This window comes from Electrophorus electricus, chromosome 14 (assembly GCF_041902795.1).
Source record: "Electrophorus electricus isolate QZ-2024a chromosome 14, ASM4190279v1, whole genome shotgun sequence".
Classification (NCBI taxonomy): domain Eukaryota; kingdom Metazoa; phylum Chordata; class Actinopteri; order Gymnotiformes; family Gymnotidae; genus Electrophorus; species Electrophorus electricus.
The window spans coordinates 5,235,659-5,262,120 of record NC_137510.1 but is presented as its reverse complement, the minus strand read 5'-3'; the positions used below and the strand labels follow the sequence as shown (position 1 = coordinate 5,262,120).

At 46.3% G+C, this 26,462-nt stretch overlaps 1 protein-coding gene across 3 annotated transcripts; it reads right to left on the bottom strand.

The window, feature by feature from the left end:
- Positions 1 to 26,239, bottom strand: rab11fip3 (RAB11 family interacting protein 3 (class II)). Of its 3 annotated transcripts, none has more exons than XM_027024763.3 (14): positions 21,250 to 26,239; positions 14,408 to 14,501; positions 13,522 to 13,595; positions 10,660 to 10,829; positions 7,717 to 7,935; positions 6,250 to 6,384; positions 5,380 to 5,415; positions 5,170 to 5,257; positions 3,950 to 4,194; positions 3,739 to 3,820; positions 3,380 to 3,517; positions 2,999 to 3,154; positions 2,721 to 2,861; positions 1 to 2,564 (listed from the first exon to the last, which is right to left on the bottom strand). In XM_027024763.3, the coding sequence occupies exons 1-14, from the start codon at positions 24,679 to 24,681 to the stop codon at positions 2,451 to 2,453; spliced, it is 5,124 nt and encodes a 1,707-aa protein (XP_026880564.2). In that variant the 5' UTR covers positions 24,682 to 26,239; the 3' UTR covers positions 1 to 2,450. The 3 variants fall into 3 exon arrangements, with proteins under 3 accessions (XP_026880564.2, XP_081552430.1, XP_026880565.2); XM_081696304.1 differs by having other exon boundaries at positions 10,660 to 10,826; XM_027024764.3 differs by lacking the exon at positions 6,250 to 6,384.
- Positions 26,240 to 26,462: the final 223 nt, after the last annotated feature.

Below are 26,462 nucleotides of genomic sequence, written 5' to 3'. Positions count from 1 at the left end.
GCATGTTCATTTTATTTATTCGTTACTTTTGTACAATTACTTGAAAATCTATAGGACCCCCAAACAGTAAGTGATGCATCTTGCGGGGCATCTTCAAAAGAAACCGAAAATGAAAACAAACCAAAAATCCTTACAGCAGAAGACAATACTGATCTCTTAATTTACACAGGTTACTTGATAATCAGAATAAACTTCATTTTACAATTTTATCCTTCATTACAAGATTTTTTCTTCTTTTTTTAAAACATTTACTTTTAACTAAAATTAGTATTCTAAGTGACCAGTGAAGCGTCTGCTCAGCAGTGAAATGTTTTCTTTGGACATTAGAAAGTGAGTGCAGATTCACAAAAAGAGGATTTATATACACATCTTCATCAGTATTTACCATTTCCACATCAGCAACAGTGTGCATTCATTGCACCTGGAGCACATTTCCATGTTGAAATTTGAGAAAAATAGATCCGGACCGAGAAATAAAAGATGCGACCCGCGCTCACACACGCTAGCAGACCCTGGCTACTAACTAGGGGAGAAAGACATAGTTGCATTTGTTGGGTGGGTGGGGTTGTGTGTGTGTGTGCTCGCGTCTTTAAAATTCTGCGAAAGGGTAACATTTGTACAGCTCTAAAACGTAATTCAGCAGAGCAGATCTAAGCACTTTTTGGTCGATACGAGTACTGGAAGAGCAAAAGGGATTAACACCCCCCCCCAAAAAAAGCATGTTTGGTTTGGAGTGAGTGTGTAGTGTAGAGCTGAGGAAAACTGAGAAAACATTACAAAAATGAGAAAAGCAACAATGTAATCCCCATAACCCTTCAAAAAGAGAAACGTGCCTTTGACATCCATACTCTCAGTATGAACGTTCTCAAGTTTCTGGCTCTCGACCTCGTACCAGCGGAGAAACCGGAGGGGTCCCCAAGGCCCACACTGACATGGGATCAGATCTGCCTGTTTGCCTTTATATTTACTCTGTGTTATGTGCATAAACTGATCCTAAAACTAGGCTGACAGTAGTTTAATACGCACAATCAAAGCTCTCCATACCTGTCCCAGTCGAGCTAGACACACACACACACACACACACACACAGACACATATATATACATAACACACACACAGCCCATCACATGGCCAAAATGAGCGTGAGGGGTTAGAAGACAACTTTAAACTAAATCTCCTTTCCTCGTCTATAAAAGTACCAACAGAAATGGTGAGATGAGGAAAAAACATTTACAGAATACAATTTCCATACAGTGAGCTTGTGTGTGCATAACATGTGTGAACATACTCTTCTTAGTAGTTGTCATGAGCTTGTCTTCATCCCATCGCCCTCCTCTCTCCATCAGAATTCAGCAAAAATGTCACAAGGTGTCCAAGCAACCGAAGGACGCTTCAAATTGCTTTTCAAAGTGCAATCATTTTCATCCAGATATGTGAGGAAAGTGTATATATATAATTTTTTCAAAAGGTAATGAGAAAAGTCTCTTATTGTACAAGAATTGAAAGTCTCTCTTCATAATCCCGGCCACAGGAGGAAGTCCGCTGGGTTCAGCTTCTCTCACTCAGCAAGAAAACACATGGGCACAGAACTACACTTCCCACAAAGCACTACCTTCCCTGTCAGCAAAGAACAGCTATTTTCCTGCCGGAAACATGGACAGCCATGCTCAGATGGGAGGCCTCAGATGACTTGTGGGATTTTGTCCGTTTCGACCCTTTGCTTTCTGCTTCATTGTAATAAATAGACAAGATGAAATAAACAAATCAAATGAGTAAACATATATCATGAATACACCAAACCTTCTGTGAGTTCAACAACAACATTAGCAAACAACTGTCAGTGGTCATCTCACTCTTATTAGGACATCATCAATATGAGAACACAGCCACACTCCCCCACACCCTCCCTCAGGATACAAGGTATCCCTCACATGGGTTCACTCATGGAGCTGGACTAGGATTAAATTCAAGCAAAACCAAAGCCAAACATTTACAGTCTCAGCAGGTGTAGGTTTGTGTGCAACCTAGTATGTGAGTGCGTGGTTTTGCTAAACTCATTAAATGTGCATGTAGCGTGAATAGCCGAGGGCATTTCTTAGACATAGTGCACATACGAACACCACACACACACACACACACAGAGAGAGGGGGATTGGGCCCCTCAATCCCACAACATAGGGAAGTCACAGGAACCAACAGCCATATGCGCACGCATGCACACACAGACACACACACACGTGATTTGTCCACAGAACATGGTCCTGCTAGAGCTATTGCACTCATTAGTAATGTCCAAACAGAGCTGCTGAATAGGGACGAGAGCAGAGGTGCAGTTGTAAAACAGGAATATAAATCCACTTTAATCTGGAAAGCACACTGGGGTCCACTGGAGTCCTCACATCCTGGCCTGCCATTGGCTGGGGGTTCTTAAATGCCTGCTGCCATTGTGATTACTTCACTTCTAGTATGGAAGGGTTGGACTCCATGATGGCCACGATGATGCGATCGATGTAATCCTGCAGGCGGTAGTTTATTTCCTCCTGCTTCTGAATGGCCTCCATAAGCTACCACACACACACACACACACACACACACACACACACACAGTGTATGCAACCTCATTTGATTAAAATGAAAGGTATGTGTCTAAATGTGTAATATGAGTTATCATAAGTTTTCATGAAGGGGTGTGTGTGTGTAGGCGCGTGCATGATGCACACCTCTGCTCGAGAGACGTTGTTGATCTCGGCAGCCAGGGACTCGGACAGGGACTCGGTAAAGAGACTTTTGGCTCCCTGAATACTCAGATTAATAATCTGGCCATTCAATTCATCATTCTGCTCCTTCAAACTCCGGTTATCCTGGAGAGGGAGAAAGACAGTGAGAGGGAGAGAGGGGAAGAGAATATGAGGGGAGAGTAAAAACTGCGACTGGGGGCACGCGTGCGCGCCACTGTTTGGATCTCTCTGGATCTGTGTGTGTGTGTGTGTGCGCGTGCCTGTTTCAGTCTGCGGATCTCCTGCTCTAGCTCATTCTCTCTCATGTGTGTGTTGTACTCCTGTAGGCCGGCGCCAGGCATACGGCCGTGGCGCGCCTCCATCTCCAGCTTAAACAGCTGTAGGTGCTCCAGCTGCTTCCGCAGGTCCTCGATTAACTACCCAGGGTGGCAGACAGCAACAGAGGGGGCAGAGAAAGGGAAAGAAGGAGAGAAGGGTGGAGTGAGAGAGAGAGAGAGAGAGAGAGAGAGAGAGAGAGAGAGGTGTAAACACAAAGCGTGCCAGAACGACATCGAGAGAGGAAGTTTAACTACATTCCCCACACACACACACACAGCTCCAACTGAGAAATCCTATGAAGCTTGACCTTTAGAGAGTCATACCTCCTGCGTACTCTCCTTCTCTTTCTGGTTGCTATGGTGCTCGTGGCTTAGTTTGTCTGCCATTTTCCTGCGAGACTCCATTTCTTCATTTAATCTGTCAGAGACATCATCCATCTCATCCTGGAGCTTTCTTTTCTCCTAGAGAGAGAGAGAGACAGACAGACAGACACTGAGTCATGTGTACAGGTATAGCATAGGTTGGTTTCCCAGATCAAGACTAAACTGTATTGATTTTAATGCTGAAACTGCACTACAATTTATAAAGCGACAGTGTGTACAGGAAAGCAGCCCCAAACGTGTGGTTATAAAGGAGACCGTTTACAGCGGTGTTGAGCAGCGTGTGCACACGTGTTCGTTACCTCTTCCAGTCTTTCAATGTTGGCTCGCAGGCAGGGTACACATGACCTCAACTCACTGTTCTCTTCATCCAACAGGTGTAGCCTGCGCACAACACACACACAGTCAAATGCAAGGAATGGAACTGCTTTCTGGCCAGAAGGTGGCAGCAGTATGCAAAATCCTACTACTCCTAGAACAGACCCACCTCCACACACCCACACATCCACACACCTGGCCTGCAGATTCTCAATTTCCAGGTCTCGTTCGCGCTGCAGTTTGGTGAGGGTGTCACGGTGTCTGCGCGTGAGGGTCTGCAGGTTCTCTTCAGCACCAAGCTCCTGCTCCTTGAGCTGCTCCTCCAGGGCGTTGGCGCGGTGCACCAGCGCCAGGTTCTCCTGCCGGAGACGAGTGTGCTGCTCCTCGCTCTCCTCGGAGTCCTTCTCCAGCTCACATACACGCCGCTCCAACAGCAACACCTGAGCATGCACACACACACACACACACGACCTTCAGATTCAGATAAAACTAGAAACCATAGAAAGGCAGCTCTTAGCTAAGGACAGTTTATGATATAACTATCCAGTGTGATGGACTTTCTAGTGATAATATATGTAAATTTTATCTGATTTGTATCGCGATTGTATCCTGGTGATTTTAATATTTTAAGCATTTGCATTTATACTTTTTAATCAAATGAGTCTCTGGTGAGGTAGAAGAAAAGTCGATTAAAAGAGTGCAAAACACAAATCTGCAGACTGGCCACCAACGTGCTAGATCAGAGAGATCCTTTATGAAAATGGCAATTCTGAAGACGCCAACTCCCTGTGTTTTTTACGCTGACCTTACCTTTACTTATTAGAGCTACTGCAGTGTTTACATATGTTAAACATGTCCATTCCTCTGTGGAATGCGCTGGCATCAAACAGCCCCAGCTGGCTTCACCGTGGGCTCTGTGTGTTTGACCATCACAACAGCCCACCTCATAATTTTCAAGGTAAAATAAGGGATAAGGGATTTGATGCACCTGTGGTAAGTTGAGGGTCAAGTCATATCTTGTATAAGTCTTTGATTGCATTTGTTTCCCAGTTTGTATATGCGCAAAACTATCTAAGGGTTGGGTGCATCAGCTGGGGCTGATGCGGTGAAAAACCTGTGCCGTTATCACAAATACCAGCATGGTTAGAACGCTTCTCAACCAGTCCAATTGTGAGGTTGGAACAAAGCATTGTACATTTTTTTGTTGATGTGCTAGAAGGGGATTTGGCTGTCAAATATGACTCGGAGGGGAAGATTTAATGTGTTTCAAATGCATTTACGTCTCCATTTGTTATTTGGATAATCCCCATCTGGATGTCACCGTGATACTTAAGATGTATGAATCTATGAGGAGTTAACAGGGGTCTATGCTGTGTAATTCGTATCTCTTTAGCATACCGAGAGGGTGAGGGTACCTTATCAGTGATGTCACTGTCAGCAAGGTCTAGGACGTCTCGGCTAAGACTGCTCATGCCATCCAGCCCACCAGATTGCAGCAAATGCCTAAACACACACACACACAATTGAAACACGTTTTACAGTATTATTAAAAAAATAAATAAAAACAAAACATTGAAAGGTTAATATGACAGTTACTAACTGCAAAAAGTTCAGTTGAGTCTCACCTTGCTGCCTTCTTACTGGACAACCTTTTGCTGGAGCTGAAAGAGATGCAGACGGGGGGGGAGATCACATGGGTGTCGGAAAAAACAGGAGAGAGAGAGAGGGAGATAAGGGAGAAAGGAAGAGAACAGGAAATATATATGTCAGGAAGACAAACTGACGGAGGAAAGAGACAAAGGTCAAACCCCCCCCCCCCAATCCTTCATCTCCAACCTGTGAACCAAAAAAGGCATGGTGGAGGGCAGTTCTGATTGGTCAGCTCTTTACCAACCCCCTCTGGGGCAGAAGAACCTTTATTAAACACTAATTACAGGAAGGTAACAGGAAATGAACACGCTGTTCCTCTGACCCAGAAGTGTGTCCCTCACCCTTCACTTCGGTTCCACCACAGTGCCTCGTCCTCACGTCCTTTCTGAGGACAAGCTACGTTCAGCATGAACACTTTAATGGGACCAATCACCACCACCGGAAGCCTTTTTTCCCTAGCCAACATCACCAGCTGACCAATCAAAACCTTCAAAAAGACTTCACACAGGCACTGGTGCATAAATGTTTGCTACCAACACACTGCAGATATACTGAGCTCATAACCGGAGATGAACCCTATATCAAAAGCTTTGGAGGTTTCCCAGAACACAAAATAAACAAGTTGCTTATTTATTAAGCAGTGTTGTGTATGTATGCTCATGCAGTCCAACACACATTCTCAGCACAAAATTGGGAAGCAATCGAAAAAGGGGGCCTAAGGAACTGGCTATAAACACACGACACACTGCATGTGCACAAGCTGTGAGGGTGGGGTGTATTTGGGGGACATGGGGGAAATATGCGCGCAAACACACACACACACAATTTGGCAGCATGCTTGTTACCTATTCATTTCTAGCAAGTGCAGACGCGTAGACAGATCCTCAAGGCGGCTGATCTGTTTGTGACAGTGCGTGCAGAAGAACTCCAGAGATTCCGACTGCAGAAAGCTCTGGAAGCTAGCGGGAAAAAGGTCAGAGCTGAGGAGGACAGGAGAGGAGAAAAGGAGAGAAGAGAATTTAAATTCGGAGAACTTTTATTAGAAGAATTTAGCAGAGTAAAATTGATGCGAGGAGAGGAGAAGAGAGGTCAGGAAGGAACTCAGTAGAGCGGAACTGAGGAGAGATGGAAGAAGAGAAATGTAAGAGAGAATGAGGGAGAGGAAAGGAGATGTGAGGGAGAACAGCATGTCCGCATAAGACAGAGAGGATGTGCAGAACGGTGAGATTTAAGGAGCAGTTTAATGTTGAAGGGCATCAGAGAAGATTCAGACAGACATGGAGGCTGTTATCAACTACACCAGTGGAGTAGACATCATGTTTACCTCAGTGGATAATACAGAGACACACCCACTCCCACAACCCCCCACTCCCACATTTGTGTAAAGCAGAGCTCACGCCTTTCCTGATTCGAGTACTGTTGGCTTATTATAAATTGTAGCCTGTAGATTTTAGGTCCAGACCAAAGTCAGCATTTTACTTGTGTATGCATGTGCGCGCACGCGCCAGAGTTTCTTTATATAGTTCAAATCATCCAAGAGAGACGGGTGCAATAATGTTGAAAACGGGAAAAGCTTCACTTCAGTGTGCACTTGAGTAGATGTATGGCTTGCCTCAGCTGACTGCTCACATCACACACACACACACACACACACACACACAGGATGGCAGAACGCTCGAATGTGTGCGCACACGTATGCTAGCATGTGCAGGCGTCAGGGTGGAGAGAAGCAGCGGCCTTCAGAAGTGCAGCGCTGCATGGGTGGGACCAACCACACCTGTCCTCTCAACCTGCCATCTGTTTCAACTGTGCTAATCAATACAGACGCTCTAAATATGAACGGCACTATAATTAACACTGACGCACAGGTAACCACCCTTATATGCCAAGTCAAATTTACTCATTCTCGCTCTCTTACACACACACAAACACACGATTCTCACAGCTGTAGACAGCTATTTGTGGCTATGAAGCTATTGTATTAATATACCAAGGCATTAGTTATTTTTAACATCAGAGTCTATAATTAATGTTAAAGCTAAACAAAATGTGCTGATACACACAGACACACACACACACACACACACACACACACACACAGTGGACAGCTATTTTTGGTAATAAGGTTATATTAATACACCAAAGCATTATACATATTCTTAAACGCAGAGACTATTTTAAAAGCTAAACATAATGTGAAGATGCACTCGCACGCTCACACGCACACACCACTGTCCAATAGTCCTAATCTTGAATATGCATTTGGTACGCGTGTATGTCTGTATGATTATTGTGTCAGTGCCGCTGTATACCTGGGTGGCACTCGCATTGATGGGCGATGCAGTGGGCTAACAGGATGTGGGTGTGGCTCCGGGTCTCCCTCTCCCTCAGGCGCCGCCCTCCCCTCCTCTTGATTGGCCAGCATTAGGTCTGCAGCAGAGTTACTCTCCCCAAAGTCTTCAAAGTGCTCCTCTTCTCCACAAATCACAGGACCCAGGGTGTGACCATGCAAATCAGCGCCAAGGGAGAACCTGCCAGAAGGCAATAAATAAACAAACAAACAAACACATGAAAAAGAACAGAAAGGAAAAAAGCCGAAGAAACTAAAACACACAAAAACACTAAACTTCTAAATTTGTAAATATGAAAGATTTATTACAATGCAATGTTTTTGTTCTTATATGAACAAAATGAAGAAAAAAAAAAGACACGATTTGCTTGCACAACTTTGCTGTGCATCAATAACGCAATGATGGAAAAACGACACCAAACTACATAACGTGAGTGAGTAGATGCTGTTCTAAACGGGTCCGGACGGTTCCACCGTTCGTATGTGGCTTACAGTGTATATTAAGGCGCTGGCTGCGACAAAACTGTAGTCTTCCCTCTTTGTGAAAACTGAACTTTAGCCCTAGGTGACGTACAGGCATAAAGTTCAGATGACACACACGCTATCTGCACACGTGAGGTCCTTGTTAAGTGTATGATGGAACTTGTACACTGTGTCTTTGGTGTCTTGGATACATCAAAATGTTGTTTCTTCTGACGCCACATATGGAAGAATAGAAAAGTGACACACACACACACCCACCCACCCACTCACAGAGAAATGGGCCACCTCAGAACCCTGGCACGGTCTCCATGGCAATGTGACCCAAACAGCCAGAGACAAATTCAGCTTAGGCCACACGCTGAAGAACAACGAGAAATACTACTGAGAAACCCCACAGGCTGATGAGTCATATTTTAACCAGCTGGAGTAACCGACCAAAATAACCCTGAATCAGAGGCAGCTACATGTTGTCTGCTGGAACACATTTGTGGCATTAAATGAATCTGTAGCAATTATGGTAGTGTTGAGTAATAACTGTTATAGCTTAACTGTGTTTTTATTATTATCATTATTATTATTATTATTATCATCATCATCATCATCATCATCATTCTGGGGGCAAGTTTGTTCTAGCACCTTCAAATAAAAGTTTTTTTCTTCTTCAAAACTCGATATAGCCAGCCCATTCATTATGCATCAATTTTAACAGTTTCCAAAGAAATTAAAATGGATGATGTTCTTGGACTGTAATATCAGAACTAGTTCAAGCAACTTAACCGCTCTGACCATTATGTCTGTTTAGGTTCTTCCTTACTGCATGGATGATGTTATGTGAACACCAATCAGACAGCCTTATTCATGTTACTGCTGTTAGGTGGCGTGAGCACGGCGATCAGAAACATGCACCCACCCACAACCTCCACCCACACACCCCCACCCAGCAGGCAGAGACGATGCCTGCGAGTGGGTCTTCAAACAGCGCTGCCTGTTCAACAATGAAACGCACCGTTTTTCTGCAGCGCAGGGTGTCGAGGTTTTCATGCGACGCTCAGACGTTGCTGAACCAAAAATCCAGATAACTGGATGACCCAGAGTCAGGGCTACGCTACAGTCTCTCATTGAGTAAGCAAAGCTTTCCACTTAGCCAACACAATGAATCTTCACTTGTTTCAATTTCATTCACCCCTTATATTCTCACCGGCGTGGGACTGGATGTGAAAGCTGTGTGTTAATTGTAACCTTGGGGTCCTTGAAAAGTGCCTTATAAAATACATTAAGCAAACCACGAAAAAGATTATACAGTCCATAACCAGTACAGCCAAGTCCAATTCAGAAGGCAGTCCTTTCGGGCCAGTATTCCCAGAACCATTTTCGGATTTCAGGAGAAGCACAATTCCAGTTACGACCAGTACAACCACCTTCTTCACCTCATGCACCCGGTGCTTTCACAAGCTGCGTGTCCGTGCCACTGTGGTTGTAGGGGGTGTCACGACCAGATAAGCTGGTAGCTCAGTAAATCTGTGTGTGTGTGTGTGTGTGTGCGCGCACTTGTATACGCAACAAACTAGCATGACAGGTGAATCTGTAACAGATATAGAAGCCAGGGGGCGGGGCAGGGATTAAAGCTGCTATGTCTGAGTTTACTGGAAGCGTATTTAGCCCAGACAACGTGAACCTGACAGAGCAGAACACTGGATGTGCACAGCGTGCATGCGCGTGCACACGAACACACACTTGCTCAAAGCCAAAACCCCAACGGGGGGGGGGGGGGGGGGGGGGACAGAGGGAGAGACAGATTGATAGACAGACCCTAGGGATGAGGAAGAGGGAAAGAGCACAGTCCAGACTTCCTGCTATTGAGAGAAAAATAAAGACACCGCACAGTCAGCTACCCAAGCTGATAACACACAAACATCCACCCACCCAAGCACACACAGGACACACTAACAACTTGCTCAGCACAGTTCCAAATTCTCGGCACTCCAGAAACAGAATTCAGTGTCAACACTTGCGCGCGCGCACACACACACACGTATACTGGCCCACACAGAACCGTTGTAAAATACGCTCAGACATGGTTAATCTAGGGTGAGTGATATGTACCAGAGGTGTGGATGAGTCACTCTAACAGGTGGTGTGTGCATCTCTGCAAACGATGCAAGGCTCTAAAGCCCAAAGGCTGGATACATACAGTCAGCATAACCTCAAGACACACACACACACACACACACACAGGAATGCGTTTTCTGACTGCATCCAGATAGCCTTGCCTCATATCACTGAGAACCAGCAAAAGATACTGCAGCACATGCAGTTCACCATTTAGTTCAAGGTCTCAGGCTGCAACACAGTGTGTGTGTGTGTGTGTGGCGATACTGCTCAGTCAGTTGTTCTCTCCTTCAACTGCACGTGTGTGTATTACCTGTTGCGCTCCTCGTTCTCTGTGAGTGTGTTTTCGATACCACTGTCTGTCTCGACATCTTCGTGCAGTTCGGGGTGCACCAGCGCACCCGTGTCTTCATCTGTAAACGTCTCGCACTCGCTGTACGCGCTCTCCGACCCCAGATATGCACTGTCTGACACTTCCGCCTGCTGTACGCAAACACACACACACACACACACACACACACACACACACACACAGTTTATCTGAATTTGGAAAAATCTGACTTGCTAAACTAATCACCAAAATCCACTGCACATAAATTTAAAAAAACGCCACGCTGCAGAAATAGTTATTCGGTGAAACGCACACAAAACACACAAATCACTGTACACCATGGACTACTATTCAGTGTACACTTTGGAATAACACACCCACACACAGGACACCCAGGACCGTTACAGTCTGTGTGCTTTGTGTGGGTACTGAAAGTGCACGTGTGCGCAAGGAAAAAAAATAAAATAAAAATATCCCCAACGCTGAACAGAGGAACGTCAGCAAGAGTCGGTGGCCGATAGTGCTGAAACCCCTCCAGCTGCTGTGGCTCTGAACCTTCCACCGCTCCAACACACAAACATCCCAGCGAACCAACGGCCACATGGGAAGAGAATCTGACGGGTGATGGAAACCCCCAGGAAAAGAGGTGCGTGCGGGACAGAGTTTGTTTGGCAATCGAGCACTCATTTCCACGAAAACTTACTGTAAAACATTTGAGCACAGTTCCCCGAGACGGTCACAGGAGGATTACTGACTTACCAGGCATGACGTTAAATTCGCAAAAAGAACCTTCTACATCCCAGCCCTTGAGGCCAGGCTGAACGGAACGCCATGCTACGGTTACCACAGCAATGTCCTAATGCACTAAGAAGGGGTTAAACCCAGTCAAGGGGGGAAATAAATAGGGTCAGCATGTTGTGCTCGCAAACTTCCCCAGAACCCAAAAGTCAGACAGATACTGCACATTCACAGTTTAAACGACTGTACGCGACTCGGACCAAATCGCAGCAGAGTGAACTGGTCCAATTTATTACAACAGCCAATCAACATTTGATCACGTCCATGAAAAGTATGCAGTCACAAAGACAATGAACACAGTCCTAACTCTTAAGACCCAGAGAGAGAGCGAGCACTCTAAAACCCACCAACAGCTTGTTGTGCGCGCTGCGTCAGGAGGCCCTTCGGTCTCCAGCTCACCATGACACCACGAAACCTACGTTACCTGTGTGAACGGTGGAGCTCCAGGGTCTGAGGTCCCTGGAGCGCTGGAGGCCATGCCCAGAACCATAGTCTCAGCCTGGGGTCGCACACCCAGGGGAAGAGGGTCAGTGCACAGAGGTCCGGAAAACAAGGCAAACGCTACGCGTCCATCCGGGCACATTCGGAACGACAGAAGAGGTTTGAAGAGGAGAGGGAGACGGAGAGAGCGAGCGAGGGAGGGGTAGAGGGGCCGGGTTTGTAATCTCTGAAACAAGTAAAGGGTAGTCTCTTAAGTCCGAAGGGCAGAACAAGCAGGAATGGGCGGAGCTAATGCGCTTACATGCTGTTATGTTCTCTGTGAGAGAGGGTGTGCACTTTTACTCCGCTGGACATCACGCTCCACCCAGGCACCTTGTTTGTTTTGAAAGCAAACAGAGAAACACCACATTCATTCAGGGGGCTAGAGAGAGAAGGGGGTGAAATTGGAAAGAGGGCGGGTAAACTAAACTAACCTCCTGGGTGCGTCTCCTCAAGAAACCCAGTGACTTACATTCATTAACTCCGCAAAAGCACTCGGGGATCTACAGGAAGGCGCAGGTGCTGAACCGCCAGCCGCTTTTAAAAGGGTAATTCGTATTTCTCTCATAACTGGGCCCATTTTTGCGCCAACACAAACATGTAGCTTTGGACACGCGGATCAAAGCCGCCAAGGCGGTGAATGAATCTTTTCAGCTCCGACAGCTCTTCCCCCTGTGACCCGGAGGGTGATCACATGTCTTTGACGGGCTCATTCTCAACAGTCCCAACTAGCTGACCTCACCAGCAGGTGGAGCTCCGAATACGGTGAAACGCCCTCCGCATCCCCCTCCGCTCCAGTGTCGCGAGAGCTTCGGGACAAAAACGCCGCAGGCTCGTCATCCTCCCGCCCCCCCCCTTCACCGAGGAGCAGCGGGAGGAGCGTGCCTGCCGCCCGAGACCTATCCCCTGTGACCGTTTCCCCAATCGAACTGTTAATGGATATTTCTGACACACCACCCTCAAGCCTGGAGCGATACTTATGTGCATAAACCCTTCATTGACACTGCTGTGTCTGGACTGTAACACTAAACAGGTGTTACTGATTAAGTTGCCTCTGGGTGTAGGTGCGTAAACTGGATGTCAGATATACACACAAACATGCCTAGGAAAGAAAAGGTGCAAGGGCTTTCTTACTGAAACTGGCTCTCTCTGTCTGTCTTGTTCGGTCTGTCTGTCTACCCCACCCCTCCCCCCATGACACACATTCTTACTGAGGTAGCAGTGTAAAATGACCACAGAATTGCAGAGGAGAGTTAAACCATTTACTCTCACATGCACACACAATCCAGGAAAGCCAGATATGCCAACCACAGCATAATGGAGGTATGCAGCCTGAAGCTACCAAAAACAAAGAAATGGAGAGTACAGAAACAAACAATGTGTCTATAAGAGAGAAAGAGAGAGAGAAAGTGTGTGTGTGTGTGTGTGTGTGTGTGTGTGTGTGTGTATACACGAGTGAAAGCAAGAGAGGCAGACAGGCAGGAAGGGCAGCAAGAGTTCAGATGGAAACAGTGAGTATTGAAGACGGATCACGGAGCAAACAAAACAACTGAGAGAGAGAGATACCTCATCATATTCTTCTGTTGCTCCGCTGCCGTCTGGTGGACTGAGCTGGAGCCTGTACAGCTCAGGATCGGAGCCTGAGAGACACAGAGAGAGGTTCAGTTCTTCCCCCTCTCAGGTGACAAGCACGCGTCCGTCGTCAGCGGCCGAGCTGCACTTTCACGCGTCCAGCAGCAGGGGGCGGCAGGCTGAACGACTCAGTCAGTGAACAGGGGGCGCTGGCGTCTTGATTACACAACGCACTAGTCACTCTCCCCGAGTCATCACGCAAAGTGGAGCGTTCAACCACAGCAGACAAGGCACATGGGCAGGCGAACATCACCATGACAACGACGAGAGGACGACTAGAAACCCACGAACACATGCACGAGTGTACTCACACTCATGCACGCACACAGTAAACGTAGCCGTGCAGCGATATCATGATGGCAGTTCACTGATTGCAGGAACAGCAGTGCATAATTTAAAGAGCTCAGTCACACTGCTGTTACTCTTCTTGTCCGCGCGATCATTTCTTTCTCTTATTTGTGGGGACAAAGAGATTTAATTACAGAAAGAAAAAGAGCAGAACATATATTTATTCACTCATTTTATGTTAGGGGGTAACAGAATTTCAAAACATCACTGTAATGTAGTTGTGTTTGTGTGTGTGCGCGTTGGACCAGTAAAAATCTGTGCATGCACGTATGTTACACAGATCATGCATTTTTAATAGCAGCAGAACTCAAAATCAGTTCACACGAGCTGGTTTTCCCTGGACGCCTCAATTGCTCTTTACTCGTTGGGCTCTCTCTCTCTCCTCACACACACAGATGTATAGAGGGTCACAGAGACAGTACACAATGTTCAAGAAGTTCTAGTCCAAAACATAATTACTGTGCATGTGTACCTCCGTTGCTGATGGCAGTGATGCCCCTGTGGAAATCCTCAAAGCTGATGACACCCAAGCCACTTGGGTCCAGAAATCGCGTCAGGTCCTTCACCTGAAACACACACACACAGACAAGAATGAAACAGCTTTCCTCACACATACCGAATAACTCCAAACAACAATTCTAGAAGAAAATGTCATGACACACGCACAGTAGGTAGCAAAAATGAAAGCTAAAAAGTCACCCAGCCTCCATCTGCCTTTGTTGAAGAAAGCAGGCCTATGAGAGGCAACTAGCACTTCTGTGTGTGTGCACAGATGCAGGATGCCTGAATGCTCCACTGGTCTCGAGTGTGGGTGATAAAGGCACAGAAAGTTGACATTTTCTAAAACTGCTCATGTTGACTGTCCCTGTAAGTCTCCCTCACCTCCAAGACAAACTCTTCTCAAATGCACCTTAACCACAACATTAGTGCAAAGTAGTGCATTTATTAAAACACTAACCTCTTCGCATACCATCCCAAAAACTGTGCGTAAGCGTGTACACCTCAGGCACTCACAATGATGCATCAAAAAAAAAAAAAAAAAAAAAAAAAAGACATGACTCCTCTTAGCGCACATTGCACACAAACGCAACCCCTATAGATACATTTTAAACAGTGATAGAACATGCACACGCGTGCGTGCGCACACACACTAACTCTCAACAAGCAATTCTCAGACATAATCAGTCAGGCCTAAAAGCCTGTAGCCTAGCAACAGGAGATCAGGTTTCCAGGGAGACCAAATGGGGTTTCAGAGTCAGCACCACACACACACACACACACACTCTGAACAGTGTGGAATGCGACAGACAGAATTTGTCAGAAAGATGTGGTGAAGCAAGGCATGGTTTTTTTGTGTGTGCGCGCATGCAAGCCCAGGAGTTTCAGTCCCCTGAGTGCTGATTGCAAGGTGCTTAATGAGGAGTAGGTCGCTTGCAGGAAAAGGAAAATATTCTAAATACATGCTCAACACAATAATACGTCTCTAAACACACACTAAACTCGCCAAACACCCACATCCCAAAACATTAAACACACGCACCAAATACATGCTAAATCCACACACATACACACTAAGCACATGCTAAATCCACAAACACATCAAACATGAAATGCTAACAAATGCACACACTCAACACACTACGTGTATAAACTTGAATGCTTATTGGATTTAAACATTTCAGGTGATGTGTATGTGTGTACTGAGGGAGGGTGTGGCCTAAGGAGATCAACAGCCTATACCAAAGGTGTGCATAAGTATTAGGCCACTTCTTTTCCTCAAGCACAATGGGCCCAAAAAAAAAAAAACCTCTGAAAAGTTGTAAAGAGCTTTCAGAGAAATTCAGTACTCTTAAAATTGCTAAGCTATTGGGGTGTGATCACAGATCCATCAAACGTTTTGTTGCAAATAGTCAACAGGGTCACAAGAAACGTGTTGAGAGAAAACACACAAATTATCTGCCAAAGATGTGAGAAGACTCAAACGTGAAGCGACGAGGAACACATCATCCTGCTGTGCGGTCGTATTCCAGAACTGCAACTTACCTGGAATGCCCAGAAGTACAAGGTGTTCAGTACTCGGACACGGCCAAGGTAAGGAAGGCTGAAACCCCACCACCACTGAACAAGACACACAAGGTGAAATGTCAAGACTGGGCCAAGAAATATCTGAAGACAGATTTTTTTCAAAGGTTTTATGGACTGATGAGACGAGAGGGACTCCTATAGCAGCGGGGTACTGCTATGGGCTGGTATTATTAAAGATGAGGTAGTTGGACTTTTTTGGGTTGAAGATGGACTCAATCAACTCCCACCCTAGTGCCAGTTTTTAGAAGACACATTCTTCAAGCAGTAGTACAGGGATAAAGTCTGTATCTTTCAAGAAGACCATGATTTTTATGCAGGACAATGCTCTATCGCATGCATCGAAGTATTCCACTGCATGGCTAGCCAGTAAAGGCCTTAAAAGATGAAAGAATAACATGGCACCCCTTCCTCACCCGACCTTCTTAAATGGGAGATTTACGGTGAAGGAAAACAGTACAGCTCTCTGAACAGTGTCTTGTTGCTGCCGCACAAAATGTTGATCAACAGATTAAGAAACTGACAGACTCCATGAATGGAGGGCTTATGACTGTTGTTGAAAAGAAGGGTGCCTATATTGGTCACTTTTTGTTGTCGAAATGTCAAACAGATATTTTCCCAAGAAAGCCAAAACCTCACTTTTACCTTCTTAAAATGTTCAGATTTGAGGTTTATTAATATTTGATTGACCAAGAACACTGTTGTATTTCAAAAAATAAAATAAATCTGCAAAAATACAGCTTGCCTAACAGCGTACACACACCAAACATCAAATACAAACACAGATGCTAAATACACGCACACATTTGCAAAAACATAGGTGCTAAACGTGTACAGCACTCCCACACAGGCATGACTGTGCACCCCCCCCCCCCCCCAACATTTGGTGTTGACATAACCCTCACTCACAGGCATTCCAACCATGAAAATGGACACAAAAAAGGGGAAAAACAAAATGACAAATGCATTTGACATTTAAGAGGCGGGAGGAGCCTGCCAGGCCAAGCATTGCGGTGTCTGTGTGCTTTTTCCTGCCTAGGTGGGTGGGTGGGGCTGACCACCACAACAGAAAAAGCATGTCAGTGAAGTGCAGAGACCTAGTTTAGTTATTTTTAATTTCCTTATAAACGACAGACCCAACTACAGCAGGTGGATTAGATAAAGGGAAAATTGCAGGCAGAAAAAGCCATGATGTGCTCATTTGTTTAAATGACACACGGCTAAAGTATGATATTTGCTTTTGACATATTACACTGCGTTTTCTTACATGCTTTGCAGTACTAAACAGAACGGCACTTTTAGAGCAACTTCAGGAGTGGATAGCTAATGGATAATGTAAATGTCGTCAAATACGGTGGTCCTGTATGTGTGCTTGGGTAAAGGAGTGTGTCAATTTCATTAACCGTTTTCTCGCTGAGGAAGAATCTGCATAATTAGCCGTTTAATCTCATGGCAACGATCACGGGTAGTCCTATTGACAGTCGTTTGCATATTTATCGTGTCAAGTTGACGGGTTGCACCCACATACCAAATCGATAAAACAAACAGCCAAATATGCCTTTTGCCTGCTTCAAACCCAGCTGCTTCCACCAGCCCCCTCTCTCACCGGCCCTTCCTGGTAAAAGTTACTTTTATGGGATTTGCATATACAAGTTAAGCATTTCCATACTAACAATATCACCAGCTACTGGGACCATTATGGAAATGAGAGCAAATGATCTGTTAGGTGATCTTCCGATTTGGAAGTTTATATGTTTGCATGTTGTGCATTTCAGAATAAGATGTTTCCATACTATTAGATACTGCAAAAATACAATTTAAAAGCATCACTCAGCAGTAGTGTGTGCCATTTTCATTCTCTTCATTTCTGTACCTTGAAGACATTTAGACTCATACTGAAACAGTATTCTGTCCAAAATGGAGCTAAACAGTGGAGTGGAACGTAGTTTAACAGGTGTGCTCATTAACTATGTGCAAAGTGTACTTTAAGAGATGTGATCATTTCAGTTCTTTCAGACATCTCTCCCTGATACAGTCCACCAGCTGAGAGCGTGACCAGATCAAGCCTGCTTACAATCTGGCAGAGGAACACAGGGCATTATGGGAGAAAACCTCAAATTCCGGCGTCCATGTCCAACAACTGAACGCACGCATCTTCCTACTAGAGCCAAAACGTAAAAATGCTGAAGTGTGATTTTTCTGATTAATATTTCAGTTTGTGGTGTTTTTACATTCTATAAGCTCAGCTCTGGGTGTGTATCCATGGTCTACATAACATACATTTCCCTGATCTAACCACAAACTTACCCTGGATCCTACCAGAAAAGAAATACATTGAATGATGTGGTTGTTACCGCTGTTTATTTAGACTGCAGCATTATAAAATAAAATAAAAAATACTGCCATTATAAAATGATAATACTTCAAAAGCAGCAAAAAACTAATTTTAACAATGCTGTTAACAATAACGTAGTTCAAATGACACGACTTGCAATTTGACAAGTGCATTTTCACCCAAACTGTGATTTCAGTTTAAAACAGATTCAGCTCTAGTTCAAGCTCGTGCATGAACACAGAAACCCGGCAAGCAAATCTAGAAGCTCGTGATCATTCGCAGAGAGTATACTGAGGCGCCAGGAAAGAAACCTAGGTGACACGGTTTAATGTGTTACACATGCTGTGGTCGTTACACAGCACTGTTAATATTAAACTCACCATCCTACAGTCACATGACAGGAAATCAGCATCAAAGGCAGAGGTTACATGTCGACAAACGCACAGACACAAACATTCGGTCTTGGAAACAAATTCTCTCTCATACACAAGCACACGGGGTGCTCCAAGGTACGCAGCAAACAAATAAAAACATTTGGACAAAAACGTTTCAACAAGTTTGTCTGAAACACGCATGTGCCCGAAAATCACTTACTTTGGCAGGTTTTGTCAAGAGTAAAAAAAAAAAAAAAAAAAAAGTGATAGTTTGGCCCCTAAACCTCTTTTTTTGGGGGGGGGGGGGCCCTAAAAGTATTAAATCCACCTACTCTTCCACCCAGAGCAGACGGCCCATTTGAGATGGGGCAGGTTACGGCATCGCACGCTTGTAAACAGAAGTAAACAGAGCAGCTGTGATGAGAGGGGGCTGAAAAAGAAGCAGGAGAGAAGTGGAAGGTCCTCGCAGGCGAGGGGCCCAGAGGCCAGCGGGTCAATTCGTGGAGGGCCGCCTCATAAGCCCAGTCGCGAACCCGAGCCGGGTCAGGTGTTCCGGGCGGAAACACGACACTCTCAGCCAGAGCCGGCGTGGTCGTGTGTCCTGGCAACTCTCTGGCTACAAGAATCTCGAGATCATCTGGTTTATCAGGAACACCTGACCCATAACTATAAAACCTTCATGTTGAAAGTCACGCCTGTCCACCTTAGACATCACCTCCATGCTGATTAACTGAACCAGCTAAAAAAAAAAAATAACCAAACTAATATGAACAAGGTGAAGAAACATTTGCTTTGAGAAGGAAAAGCTGGCCGTGTTGAGACAAGAATTTTCATGTCCATTTCTAAAAAAATGTTTTGAAAAGGCAAACCAAGCAGTTCTTTATTACAGCTGCTAAAACTAAAACTCGAGAGGAATCATTTTCATTGTATTTTTCTCGTATAAAAACTAACAGGAAAAAAAAAAACCTGCCTAAAGATGAACAGAACGGAAGGAACATTAAAACAAATAAAAAGGAAATAAAAACAAATACCAAACAAAATGAGAAAAACTATATGCATCAAATATAACCAGGAAAAAAAAAGTACTGACTGCTTTAGAATCAGCACCGTGAACAGCTAGCACCACGTACCCAACACCAGTCACGGACTGTTGTATCTCCCATCCTTTTTTCTTATCCAGTCTCATTATCTGACCCAGAATCAGGGTAACACAGGCCCCTCCTGTTCCGAACACGACGAGCACAGAGACCGCACGGCCGCCGCATGAGCAGGCAGCCACGGTAGAGTGCCTGCCATCGACCCGCCGAGCTCGTTTTAGCAGCGGCGACCTGCGCGCTCCCACACAAACGCTCACGCATGCAAAACTGACAGAAGTTTTGGATGGCGGCGTTGGCCATTTCTTTTCGCTAAATCGTCACAAGCATAGTCAAAACGAAGGCCTAATATGCACGCAGAGAGTCCACTAGGACCCACCCCATGGCTCCAGGTACCCTCTGGGAGCCCAGAGCCCAGGGCTTGCCACTAACCTGTCACCCACGAGGGAGGGTCTCAGAAAGGGCTTTATGTAAAGGCCTCATGAGTATGGAGTCAATAAACTGCTAAACATACCATACTGTACACATGCACACAAGTTGCTAACGTCACCTTAAGCCCTCATCTAGAAAATATTAGAACATCCACATGCAAGCATGTTTATACAAACATACACGCAGCCATATACACACACACACACACACACACACACACACACACACACACACACACACACACACACACACACACACACACACACACAAACTCCCCAGTTCTGGTCTAGGAAGCTTAGCAGAGATGCTAACTAAAATCTAAAGCATCAGAAAGCTAGTTTAATAAACCATAATAACACTAACAATTATGACTACAATTAGCAATTGATAAAGAAACTGAATCTTTTTTTGAACTGCATGTACACACATGTGAGAGAGAGAGAGAAATGCAGGAAGGGCTCATGGTTTGGGGCTCGGAAAGAGTGAATAATAAATAAACTCTTCTTAGGTGTCGCTAAGATCGAGTTTCCCTGAGTGTATTGTGACCAAAGGAAAAACACATGCACGCACGCACGCACACACACGCCTCTCCGCAAGTGAACTTCACTCTCAAGACATGAGAGAATGCAAAAAGAGAAAAAATGTAAAAATTGCAAGACTGGAAAAACAGTTTCTGTTTCTGAATTATTAGCTTAAGCAAACTTTTACAAAGATGCTCAAACCATTACACCCTAGTGTGTGCAGGTGTGTGTGACCACATTAAAGCTGGCTTTATCTGATTCCAAGAGTTTACATTGCAGCGCTGCTCGCCTTTCCTAATCTGTCAACACAGTAGCCTTTTAACTTATCTAAATACACACAAGTCAATTAAACATGCACCAAATGTACTAAGTCAACGGAAAATAAAACAAAGCCTGTTTCCAGCCTTGCCTTCTGTCAGTACATTCAAATACACAGCGACAAGAAAAACACACACAAACACACACACACTTCTGACCTGTTCTGCTCCGTATGCTGTGGCAAATTCCATGAACTCCTCAATTCGAACGAATCCATCTCCATCCTGATCCAGGGCCTGGAAAACAGCCCGCAGCGCCGAGAGATCCTCCTCCTGATGTGTTGCCGTGGAAACCGTCCCCGCACCCGCGCACCCTTCCTGGGCCGCGCCTGAGCTCACGTACAGGTCTAGAGCCATTTCGGCATGCCCGGGAACGGAGACGTTCTTCTCCATTAGCGGCCTGTGCGTTTCTTCCGGCGGGCAGACTCCGCTGGGGCGGCCATCTCTTAGAACCAGGAGTGCGTTTACCTGCACGCCTGCTACCTGAGACAGATTTGGCTGCGTGTGCGTCACCCGAGGCAGCTCGGACTCAGACTGGCCTGGTGGATCAGATTCTGCACTCACGACAGCTGACTGAGTGAGCCTGGCATTGGCCCTGCCCTGCCCCTCCTCCACAGCCACGCCCACTTTGGTCAGCTGACTGCCTTCACCCGAGGGAGGGGAAGAGTCTGAACGGCCAGGAAGGCTCTCAAAGGAATGTCTTACCTGTTCCTGATCGCTATCTCTGTCCTCCTGCACACACACAACTGGTGCAGGCAATGTTGCATACAAAGGCGAGCTCTCAGCGAGGACAGCCATCGAATCCGCTGCGGGTGTGTTCACACAGCTCTGTCCATATGGGACAGCTAGCGCGTGTGTGTTTTCAGGACCTTCATCGGATGCCAGGCAGTCCTTTGCTGTGATGTTTCTTGGGTTTGGATCCCCTGGAGTTCCAGATCCTGCAGGCGCAACATCTCGCGTGCAAGTCCGCTCATAATCAGCAGTGGAAGAGTCCACAGACGCATCGGGTACCTGTGTATTTTCAGCAGCACTGTCACTTGGGCTGATCCAACACTGTCGAGTTGCACCATTCACTGGGGGGGTCTCTGACTGACGCGGGCAAGTCAACACCTCGTGAGAGGGCATGGTGGGTGAGGGGGAATGTGTATGTGCAGCACTGAGTGTGTGTGCAACTTGGACTAATATGTCTGCGACACATGCGTCGATTGTCTGTTCGCTCCCTGCATCCCCAAATAGGCTACCCATGTGTAAACGTTTGGGTTCACAGGGTTCTGGTTCTATGGGTGAGGTGTGCAGTTGGGCCTGAAAGGTGGGTGAGGTGGTGTCAGTTTCAGGTATTGGCTCTGCAGATGGATCAAATGAGTGGTCCAGAGCAGCATGAGTGACAAGTGTGGCTGGAGTTGGTCTTCTCTCAGGGATGGAGTCAGCGGGTGCCTGACACTCGGAGGCAGGGACGGAGTCAGCAGATGGACCTATTCTTCTTGTTTCCTGAATTTCCTGGGTATCGGCACACTCAGCTGGTACCTGACTCTCAGAGGCAGGGGCGAATGGGGCCTGACTCTCAGAGGCTGGGATGAAGCCAGGAGGTGGGGCTATTCTTGTTTCCCAAATTTCTGGGGCACCGGCAGACTCAGCTGGTGCCTGACTCTCAGAGTCAGGCGAACATGGGGCCTGACTCTCAGAGGCAGGGACAGAGTCAGCAGGCAGGGCTATTCTTCTTGTTTCCTGAATTTCTAGGGCAGGGACAGAGTCAGCAGTTGCCTGACTCTCAGAGGCAGGGACGGAGTCAGCAGGCAGGGCTATTCTTCTTGTTTCCTGAATTTCCGGGGCAGCGGCTGACTCAGCTGGTGCCTGACTCTCAGAGGCAGGGGAACATGGTTCCTGACTCTCAGAGGCAGGGGCAGAATCAGCGGTTGCCTGACTCTCAGAGGCAGGGACGGAGTCAGCTGGTGGGGCTATTCTCCTTGTTTCCCGAATTTCTAGGGCAGCAGCATATTCAGCTGGTGCCTGACTCTCAGAGGCAGGAGACCATGGGGTCTGACTCTCCGAGTCAGAGGCACAATCATAGGCAAGTGGTTCAGGAATCTGGGTGTCATCAGCATGTGGTGATATGGAATGACACATTTCAGAAATGTCTCCATTTAGGCTCCACAGTGACTCAGTTAATGAACCTGTCCCCAGAGTGTGTATATTCAGACAGAACTCTTGATTCTCTCCGCTGCACTCTGGTAAGGAGTCAGGCTGAGGGGAGAGTAACATCACGCATGATGGGACTGTTTGCTCAGGTGCAGACTCAGGTGAAACCAGAACAGATGCGAGAGCAAATTCCAGTTCAAGGTCATGCACCAGGGACTTCTGAGAGTCGTCATCACGAGAGACGTCTCTATCCATCTGTATTTCCATCTGCGGAGACTCTTCTCCCTCACCAGGATGCCCCTCTCTGAGTTCACAAAGATTTTGGTCAAGGAGGCTATGGGCAGCTGAAGCAGGTGATACTGACTCAGTGTGTGATGTTACAGCTGTGGCCTCCGAATCTGATCCTGCTAGGGTTCTTTCATGAACACACCATGCACTTGACTGAGGGGTATCCAGGCTCTCAGATATACAGTCATCTATTGTATTACCAGCTGAAGATGCATCAGACAGGCCTGCAGTCTCTGCCTCATGTAGCTGCAGGAGGCCACAACTCCCCTGACCTGATTGGGTGGGGACCATTGCATGCAATGCCATGTAGGTGGGCTCACTTAGAGGGTGCAGGTGAGAACAGGTGGGTGAAGAAAAAGAGGGGCTAGTGATGGGCCCAGGTAGGAGGACAGGAGCTAAAGATGGTAGCTCAAGTTCACAGGGTGCCCACCTACCTGAGCACTGTACTCCTGAGAGATTACCAGCAGGTTCCCGCAGGTCTGCAGAGCTATACAGAAGGTCCCTCACCTGCTCAGGTGTGGTCAAATATGGATCCTGACTGAAATCCCTAACCTGGGAAGGCAAGTCTGGACAGCACCCAATTACAGTAGTCCTCTCGGGGAGCCAGGTGTGAGAAAGCATGTGGTCCTGTAAGGGTTCTAGAAGGGGATGTCCTACAAGGCCATCTAAAGGGCAACCTGTGTCGGCGCTCTCTAGGGGGTGCAGGCAATCCGAAACCAGCAGGGGTGAACCCGGCCTTGACATTTGCATCATGCTACCAGTGTGTGTGGGGCTGGGGGCTGTGGAGTTAAAGCTGATTAGATCTCCTGTGTCGACATCGCTGGCCACAGCACAGCAAACCTCCTCAGCCAGCTCCTGGGCCTGAGGGGATGGATTATCCCACCGCGGAGGAGAGACACATTCCGTACTCCGCTCCCAGGGGTAGGTCTGCTCTAATCCAGAATACCGGGACGCCCGAAAGAGGTCATCTAAACTGAAGGCGTTCTCCTGGAAAATCTCGTCAAAGCTTAGAGAGACGATGGGCGGCTCTCCTTTCTGATGTCGCTCGGCATTTTTAGGGCTGCCGGGAACGACGTCATTGTCTGTATCTAAAATAAGGAATCCAAAGGAATTCTGGTCAGCTTCCCAATCGGAATGTCCTCGGGGGCTGGAGAGAACCTGCTCCATTTAGGTTCCTCTCCCCTGACGAGGAAGTAGTCCAGAGGTATGTCCTTCTATTAAAATTCCCCTCACCAGTAAGGTTTGGAATTCAAAGTCAGCTTTCGTTTCAGCATATCTAATTCGCCAAAAGGAATATTGCCGCTAAAATCCATGCGCCGCTGTGTACTAGGGGATAAATAATTAACTGTCGGACTTCTCTGGGACTTTAAATGACCGAACTGTTGTTTTACTGCGGTGTTACCATGGCGTTTGATGAGTTCATTTATTCCAACAGGCAAAGCTGCTCTGCCGCTTGGCACGGTTTCCTCGTTTCGTGTTTAGATACCCAACGCTACACAACTATATTACTTTTTATAGCGTGCTAATACTGTTAGAAAGCTAAATATGACCAACTTTACCTGATTAGCCAGCTATAGAGACCGTGACTCGCCTGCAAGTCGTGAACTTTGGTTAAATTAATTTCAGTCCACCCAATAACCTATTCAACCTCAACATAATACAAATTACCATTCGTTGACATTTAGCGTTTGAGTTAGTTAGCTAACGTTTCGCTATCGCATTAACTAGTTAATCCTGCCAAAACTACAAGAAATAACGTCTAATGTTAGATACGGTTACTCAACGTCTACCTGGGTTCATACAGCTGGGTAAAACTGCCCGAGAGAGGAAAAAACAAAACAAACAAACAAAAAAAAAACCACACACACACGGTAGCTTAGTACCCGGTTTTACAGAGGGATCATGGAAATCTGACCATCATGTTACGGCTGTATTTTATGAGTTTGCAGTACAGCCAAGATAGCGTGTTGACCTACCTCAGCACGTTAATTCCCTGTCGGACGGGCTAACCTTCCCTCGGCCTCGCCATCCTTAAATATCCAAAACTGCCTAAAGTCACCGCTTCTCAAGGCTATTTTATATATCTCATGTCGGGCAAACAATGCTAAACAGCCCACTTAATGCAGATTAATTATTCGGAAGAGAAAAGCGAATGACCGTGCAGGATAGCATGGATAGCTACCAAGAGGTAGGTATTGACGTGCTAGCGGTGGTTAGCCTTGCTAAAGCATCCCTCTCGAAAGCGGAGCAAACTGATGAACTCGGCTAACGCTAGCTAGCTGGCTGGCCCACCCGTTACCCCATGCCTTGACATCACTGAACAGAAAATAACTAGGCTCTCTGCAAATTCTTGGGCCCTGACAAAAAACATCTAGGTTAATAGCTATATTTGTTTTTGACTACACTGGCAAACGAACAGACAGCTGTTCCTCTATCAGTGTTTTTCTCCCTCCCCAAGATTCCCAGGCCACAACGAACAGGGCGAATCATCCACCTGTGCTCGTTAGCTCGGTTAGCTTCCTAAATGTCGAACAAAACCCGTATCCTACCGTTAATCCTTAATTGAGAGATAAAATATTCCCAACTGAATCTTTCAAAGACTGTTCCGAGTTAGCAAGACGCGTCCATAATCAGGTTTCAGAGAAGCGTTTAGTCTTTTTCCTGTCGATGGCTGGTAGCAGCACACATTATAGCACTCTCATCAGCAGCAATACACAACCTCTGCTGCGCCGCATACACACACACGGCGCGCAAGCGCAGCTGAGACGCCGCAGTCTGCCGATACCAACCACAGGCGTCAAGAATCATTTTCTAATCAGTGCGCTCAGTTCAATGTTTCTATCGCCTCATTTGTAATGGATAAAATGCCACATTGCTCGGAATGTAGGACATATCTCAGAGGCATGTTAATCCTAAAACATCGGTTAACCAGACATCTCAAATATTGT

Excerpts from the sequence above, each read along its gene's own strand:
- rab11fip3 (XM_027024763.3), bottom strand. The coding sequence starts at position 24,681 with ATGGAGCAGGTTCTCTCCAGCCCCCGAGGACATTCCGATTGGGAAGCT. Across the intron at positions 7,936-10,659 it reads GAGAACGAGGAGCGCAACAG|GTTCTCCCTTGGCGCTGATT; the intron begins GTAATACACACA and ends GCCTTCTGGCAG. Across the intron at positions 5,416-6,249 it reads CACTTGCTAGAAATGAATAG|CTCCAGCAAAAGGTTGTCCA; the intron begins GTAACAAGCATG and ends CATCTCTTTCAG.